The following is a 7,500-nucleotide window of genomic DNA, read 5'->3' as shown; positions in this document are numbered from 1 at the left end:
ATTAATGCTTTTTTTGTCTCAATAACATCGCGTATCATACAGCTATAAAATAAATACATCTTCACAGAGGAAAATAAAACACATGTTCGTATGAAAAAGAAAATGTAAGAACGAAAACAGCAACAGACGGAACTAGAAAAAAAAAAAGGACGAGGACAGACAGATTACAGACGGAACAACAAAAACGAGGGAGCAGCACGACTCGCTGCCGGCTGACTGGAACATCTGAGATTTTGCATTTTTCCCTCCCTCGTATCTTCTTCTTTTTTTTTTTTTTTTTTTCTTTTTTTAAAACAGCAGAGATGACAGTTTGGGTCCTGATGCTGCTTTGCTGCTGGTGATGCTGTCCTAATCAGCGAAATCTTCTGTCCGAGACGTCGTGTTGGCTGCTGCTACAGACAGGGATTAAACCTCCGGGGCCTTTATAATCCACGCAAGATTAGAGTGAGAGAGCAGCGGGTGGGGCTCAGTGTCTCCATCAGCACTGCTGCTGCTGCCGTCCAACCAGGCGACTGTTTCTTACAGGACCGTCTCCATGGAAACACCATCAGTCACACTAAAGAGTTTGATTTCAGTGGAGGCTTGTTTCACTCCAGCGTCGTGCCGTCTTCTGTGTTCGGAGTCTCTGAACCACAAGGAGGTGCTAGTTGAGGTTTAATCCCTGTCGGTCCAGCGGTCTCTCCTCTGCTCTTGTGTTTGTCTCCTCTTGGCACTGAAGGTTTTTTGGGGGTGATGATGGCGAACCTGGATGTGTGATGCAGGTCCCACCACGAGGTCCCCCCGTGGGTCACATGACCAGCTCTGACCCCGACCACCTCTTGCAGTGGTCAACGTGACGCGGTTGTCCTCCTGACGCGAGGAGGAGGTGGTGGTGGTGGTGGTGGTGGTGGTTGTTGGTGTGGGGAGAGCGAGGTGCTGATGGGAGTCGCGTCCCTCTCTGGAAGGTGAGGCAGCGGAGGCTCAGGGGGTGTCATGAGTTCTCTTCCTCGTTGTCTTCCTCGGAGCCGCCCTTCTTCAGGGAGCTCACCGCCTCCTTCACACAGTGGTACAGGATGTTCTTCACCTGAGGAGGAGGAGGAGGAGAAGGAGGAGGAGGAGGAGGAGGAAGAGGAGGAGGAGGAGGAGGAGGAGAAAGGGTTTATTCCACAACCGTTTCATCACTAAGGGTGTCACGATTCTCCAAATCCACGGTTCGATTTTCGATTTAAACATGCCATTGTTGGACTGTATGGAGTCTTGACTGGTAAAGATCAACAGATCATTGGTTTTCATGACCTGACAACTGTCATTTACACTTTCAAATTCTTCTTTAAAGAGAGAACTGAACTCCCCTTTTTATTTAAAAAGTGTTTTAAAAAATTTGACTTCAACAGTCTACAATATAAGAAGCTGCATCTTGAAAAATGAACACGCTTCTCTATTTGTACTGTGGTTCCTCAACAGGATGAACCTCCACTGATCAGCTGCTCATCATGTCTAGAAGAGTAGAAGCAGTGCAGACAGACAGACAGACAGACAGACAGACAGACAGACAGACAGACACAGACAGACAGACATACATACATAAAGACAGACAGACAGACAGACAGACAGACAGACAGACAGACAGACATACATAAAGACAGACAGACAGACAGACAGACAGACAGACAGACAGACAGACAGACAGACAGACAGACAGACAGACAGGCGGTAGATGGAGGGTGACTCACACCTCATTTACAATCCTGTGTGTGTTCAGAGCAGAGGGACTCGATGTCCAGAAAACATCACTGATGATGACTCACTCTGCTATTCTGTCTGTCTTTGTTTTACACCGACACACACTGACACACACATACTACAGCGCAGACAAGAGGAAGGAGAGAGGCTGGGCGAGAGAGGATGACTCTGAATCAGTGACAGATGTTGCCTTAAGATGAACAGCCAATTACACGGCTGCACAGCCAAAATAACACTAATAATGTCAATATTTAATCGCCATTAATCACATTTGTTATCTGTTCAAAATGTACCTTCAAGGGAGATTTGTCAAGTATTTAATCCTCTTATCAACATGGGAGTGGACAAATTTGCTGCTTTATGCAAATGTATGTATATATTTATTATTGGAAATCAATTAACAACACAAAACAATGACAAATAATGTCCAGAAACCCTCACAGGTACTGCATTTAGCATAAAAAATATGCTAAATTACGCTTTATGATCGCGTTAACTTTGACAGCCCTAATATAATCTAATAAAAAGCTTCTTCATCCTACTACAGACGAGGGTTTTTAACAATGTTGTGTTTAATGACAGTTGATTGAGCTGCGGTCCATCACCTGTAGTTTATCCTCGTAGTTGACCTCCTCTTTATTGGGCCGGAGCTCCTGGGTCAGGTGGAAGGAGTTGGCCACGTGCTCGGGAGACACAAAGTCATTGATGACCTGGACACAGCTGTGGAGGTTCTGGACCTGACGGACAGGACGGAGACAGCATGTGAGGACACTTTACTGAGCCCTGAACTCACATAGACAGTGGACACAATCAACGGGTCATGTCGTCTTTGTTTAGGTATGATTGATTTCTGAAATCTGATGGTGCAAGCACGTGCTTTTAAATTATGTAAAAAAAAAAAAAAAGGCTGTAAAGATGCATGACGCGTCAATTCTAGGGCTGTCCTCGACCAATGCCACCGTCGCCATCTCGGTTTTTGTCTGTCACCATTTGGGGGTTTTTTTGCAACCAGAAGTGACACGAGAGGGTGGAGCTAAGTAAAACCGAACGCTGAATAAGACATATTTAGGCGACCAAAATGTTCCAATTAACTTTGATGAACTGAAAACAAACTGTGACCACGCCGTAAAGCATCCCCTGCTTTATGGTCTATTTGACTCTAAATGGGACCATAGTTTACTAAATGAACATCATGCTGTATTGAAGAAGACTTGAAACTAGCGATTGAGACCATAAACTCATGTTTACAATGTTTACTGAGGTAATAAACCAAGTGAGAAGTAGGCTCATTTTCTCATAGACTTCTATACAATCAGACTTCTTTTTGCAACCAGAGGAGTCGCCCCCTGCTGGCTATTAGAAAGAATGCAAGTTTAAGACATTGGCTTCACTTCTCAGACCCTGAGGTTGCCGCCAGAATGCACCTGAAATGTCCTTCAACACAACCCAGTATATGTCACATCTCAGTAAAAACTAAATTTCATTATCTTACTAATGAGGTGATCTGTGTGTGTGTGTGTGTGTGTGTGCGTGTGAATATTCTATATACCTGGTGCATGGCCCCTGCTGGTATAAGTACAGAGTCTCCCAGGAACTGAACTACAGTCCAGCCCTGGACTTCCTGTTCATCCAGCAGCCGCTGACGCTGCTTCCTGCTCAGGTACAAGCCCTGCTCTCTGATCGGATCCTGGTCCAGCGACACTTCCAATCCCTGCTCCTGACAGAGCCGAGGTGGTGGAAGAAGAGAGGGGGTGTTAGAGAGGGGAAGTTCACTACGTTTGTTGCAGATGTATCAGTATCTTTATCAGAGTGCTGACCTTGTGCAGGAACTCTCGGACTTTGTCCATGTCTTTGTTGAGGTAGATGTGCCACAGAGCCCCCGGTGTCTCGCTGGAGTCTTTGAGCCTCCTTCGAACCCCCTCGTCTAGATCCTCCTCTTCCAGACGCTTCAACACTCCTACGCACACGCACACACACAAACACAGTGTTTCTAAGGCTGCATTGAATTATTGTGAAAATAAAAAAGGTCAGTGTCCACCTTTAATATTCAGGTACATACTAAGCCTCCTCTCTATGTTCCTAACGACAGTGGATAGACCCTACTGCCTTTGGCTACTCCAATTTAGATTAAGAGGGTGGATGAGCTCCGACTCTTTGATTCATTCCTAACTATGTCCTCATTGTTTTGTTTTGATCCTTTCCCTCCTGTACACAGTAACTGAGAATACCGTCACGTTAGTCCAGCCAGTCTTTAAGCTGATCATGTAACTGACTCTAGTAGCAAGCCTTACCAGTTTTGGACAGGACTCCGTTGCCTTTAGCTACTCCTACGTAGACCAGAACGGAGACCACGTCTGACACTTCCACGTGGAGGTTGGCGGTCCCAAAGTCCTGGTCCTGAGACGCAGCTACACCTACAGGGAGACAAACGAATGATTCATAAGGATTCTATCTGCGGAGCATTTTAAATGGAAATATACAGACGAAAGCATGAGGAGAACAATTATTAATATGTCAAACCCAGTATCCAGATGTTTGTCAACTCTAGGGCAGAGCTATTTACAACTTGGTAAACATGCTAATTTCCTCGCTCATATTTTTTAGTTAAATCGTTGATTTCCTTCGTACCGTAGGCGCAGCATAGTCTGGGCCCCAGGTCTGGCCTGACGAAGAAAGATGGCAGGTGGGAGGCCAGGTTGAGGTTGCCCTCTGGATCAGAGTACTCTGGCAGGGGCAGGTTCTTCATTAAGTCATCATATCTGCAAAAAAAAAAAAAAACACCTCCACAATCACTCCTGCATCTTTTGCATTTGTATGCATCTTAACACTGCTGCTCATGTAGTGCTTTATTATCAGCAGCATTTTTAGCAAAGTTTGCATTTATGTTTGTTTGGTTGCAATCAGCAACCACACCACTATATGCCACCAAATGCGTACCTTGAGGGCATGAGGGCCATGAACTCCTCTCCAGACGGCCAGTCCTTCAGTCTGTAGACCATAGGTTCTCCATCCTTGGACTTGGGCCGCTCTGGACAAGTAAGAAGATTTCAGTTAGTCACTGATTTCTGGTTCGAGGTGACATCATCTCACAGCTATCTAATGAAACAAACAGTGAAACCAAGTGGAGATGAACTCACTGGTGATGTCCTCAAATCCATCCCAGAACTCCTTGATCCCAGAGTTGGACACCACCTGGTCTTTACAGTTGAGGAGGTCTCCCTGATGGTCTGCAAACTCCTGGTTGAAGGAGTCCGCTTTCCACAGGCCGCCGTTCAGTCGCTTATGGATCCCTGACACCAACACGGGCTGGACAAACACAGAACGATTCATATGACTGTCATTATCACTAGCACTGTTACTATGACTACTGCTGCTGCTACTGTTAGTAGGACTGATGTGTACCTGTCCTTGTTTCCAGCACTCTCTGAACAGCTTCCAGTTGTTCTGGTTGCGGTGATCTTTGAGCCACAGTAACCGTCTGTTGTTTAACCAGCAGTGGGGGATATCTGGGTACTGATTGGTGTATTCTTCTGGCACTGCTGCAATAACGTGCGCTGACTTCTTCCTGTCTGGTTTGACATCCTCAGTAATAGCAGGGACGGGGTTGTTGTTGTTGTTGTTGACAGGGATGACAGGCTCTTGCTTGATTGACAGTTTGGAGGTGATGCTCTGGCGGCTGGCAGGGATTTTATTCTCAACTACTGAAGCAATGATGTCATCAAGGATATTGGGCATGCTCCTCCCACCTTTTGTCTATGGATAGAGAGGAAGGAAGAAGAACAGCAATATTTCAATATTATATCTGTTCAAAATGTACCTTAAAGGGAGATTTATCAAGTATTTAATACTCTTATCAACATGGGAGTGGACAAATATGCTGCTTTATGCAAATGTATGTCTATATTTATTATTAGAAATCAATTAACAACACAAAACAATGACAGATATTGTCCAGAAACCCTCACAGGTACTGCATTTAGGATAAAAAGATATGCTTAAATCATAGCATGGCAAACTGCAGCCCAACAGGCAACAACAGCTGTCAGTGTGTCAGTGTGCTGACTTGACTATGACTTGCCCCAAACTGCATGTGATTATCATAAAGTGGGCATGTCTGTAAAGGGGAGACTCGTGGGTTAATTAATGCGTTAAAGAAATTACTGCCGTTAAAAGGAATTTGCGTTAACGCGTTATTATCGCATTAACTTTGACAGCCCTAGTTTTAAACATTAATGTATTGACAAGACTGGGTGATACAACAGATGTAATTGTGTTGCTGCCTTTGTAGAATGAATAAGTGTTGATGGAAAACAGGATCATATTCTATGTGTATATATTCCACATATTTGATTTGCAACATACTCAGGTGGGGTAGTAAAGCTGTCTACTTCAATTCACTTCCATCAGAAACGTGTGGATGTGTGTACTGTACCTGTGACGCAGTAGAGTAGACTGGTGCAAAAGCAATTCCTGCGTCAGTAGAGCCCAGCTTCAGCTTCCCTGCTGTGGTGGTGAGCAGATCTCGGAGCGTGGAGCCCTGCTCCGTACTGTTAACCACCAGCGAGGTGGTTTTACACTGCTGCAGCACCTCCAGGCTGTCCCCAACCTTGACTTCCTTCACTGATTTACCCAGCAGCACTGACTTGTTCTCTGTTAGAGGAAGAGGAGGAGGGAGGAAGAAGTTATTAACAACATTATTATCTGGAGGTGAAATATACAAAATGACTTATGAGGGAACCAGGTAATCTAGAAGAAATCCTAAAGGATGATTCAACTGTACTGACTACAACTTACCTTTCTTTTCCTCCCTGGATTTCTGCTCCGCCAGGTCAGCCAGGAAGTGCAGCGGTGACTGGGACTCGGGCGGGGTGACGGGAACGCTTCCTGCGTCGCTGCCTGGACTGCTTCCTCCACCACCTCCTCCGTTAGTCTCCACCTTGGTTCCTCCTTGGTCAGAGTTCTGCTGAGAGCCCAGCTCAGCCTTCACCAGAGACAGTTTGTTACTGTGATTCAGGACGTTCTGCAGAACCTGGCGGAGAAAGAAGAAGAAGAAAAAGAAAGTAAGTTTTACCGAAATTCCAAACAACCGTTAAAATCTGAAGGATACCCATCAGTCAGTAGTCAGTAGTACCTGTGAGACTCCGTTGGTGGCTGGTAGTTTGGTGAGGAGGTTCTGCTTGTTGGTGCAGGGACAGTGGGATTTGATGTTGTGTTTCTCTCTCAGAGAGTGCATGGACGTCACCAACTCTGTCAGCACTGAAACATCAAACAGACGCAGCACAATTTTAAACATTTCAGGAAAAACAAAACCTTTATTGAAACGGAACATGATCCAGTCAGTCGGGAAGTGACTACTAGAAGCCAAAAAATGGCGTAAAAGGGAAGATGAAGAGACACGTAGTGGGTACTGTACCTGTGCCAGGTATGATCTGTGTTGGCATCAGGTGTTTGTGGTCGTGGGGTTGGCCTTTCACACATTTCAACCAGCCGTATAGTTCTTTATCTGATCACACAGAGAGAGACACAAGTCAGCTGCTGCACACTGAGCAGTTCTATGTCAATGCTGTTTAGTTCTTCACTGTCTGTATACATGATTCCAGGGATGTATTCTCTTACTTAAATTCAGATGAACAGAGGGAGTTTGCAGACACACACATATACATGCACATAAGAAACCAGGTTTCTTGGGGAAATTGTTTTATTTGCACTGTAATAGTCTGGTTTCTGTAAATCCACATTGTCAGTAAAAGAACTTTGGATCAATAGTTCAACAGTAGT

At 45.1% G+C, this 7,500-nt stretch overlaps 1 protein-coding gene and 1 long non-coding RNA gene across 4 annotated transcripts in view; one reads left to right on the top strand and one right to left on the bottom strand.

Moving 5' to 3' along the window:
- Positions 1–7,500, top strand: part of LOC141758653 (uncharacterized) — a 209,563-nt gene that overhangs the window by 29,592 nt on the left and 172,471 nt on the right. The window lies entirely within an intron of this gene.
- The window catches only part of jmjd1cb (jumonji domain containing 1Cb), a 125,566-nt gene that overhangs the window by 126 nt on the left and 117,940 nt on the right, over positions 1–7,500 (bottom strand). For all 3 annotated transcript variants that reach the window (XM_074620255.1, XM_074620256.1, XM_074620257.1), the window contains 13 exons: positions 7,136–7,225; positions 6,854–6,978; positions 6,517–6,751; positions 6,155–6,372; positions 5,125–5,475; positions 4,860–5,028; positions 4,660–4,750; positions 4,351–4,481; positions 4,014–4,136; positions 3,540–3,679; positions 3,272–3,439; positions 2,328–2,459; positions 1–1,063 (listed from right to left, as the gene is read on the bottom strand). The exon at positions 1–1,063 is cut by the window's left edge and continues 126 nt beyond it. In XM_074620255.1, the coding sequence (XP_074476356.1) occupies positions 971–1,063; positions 2,328–2,459; positions 3,272–3,439; positions 3,540–3,679; positions 4,014–4,136; positions 4,351–4,481; positions 4,660–4,750; positions 4,860–5,028; positions 5,125–5,475; positions 6,155–6,372; positions 6,517–6,751; positions 6,854–6,978; positions 7,136–7,225 (2,066 nt within the window). In that variant the 3' untranslated portion in view covers positions 1–970. The remainder of the gene's footprint in view (positions 1,064–2,327; positions 2,460–3,271; positions 3,440–3,539; positions 3,680–4,013; positions 4,137–4,350; positions 4,482–4,659; positions 4,751–4,859; positions 5,029–5,124; positions 5,476–6,154; positions 6,373–6,516; positions 6,752–6,853; positions 6,979–7,135; positions 7,226–7,500) is intronic.

This window comes from Sebastes fasciatus, chromosome 20 (assembly GCF_043250625.1).
Source record: "Sebastes fasciatus isolate fSebFas1 chromosome 20, fSebFas1.pri, whole genome shotgun sequence".
In the NCBI taxonomy this organism is placed as follows: Eukaryota; Metazoa; Chordata; class Actinopteri; order Perciformes; family Sebastidae; genus Sebastes; species Sebastes fasciatus.
The sequence above is the reverse complement of the archived record's forward strand: the minus strand, read 5'-3'. Positions and strand labels throughout refer to the sequence as shown.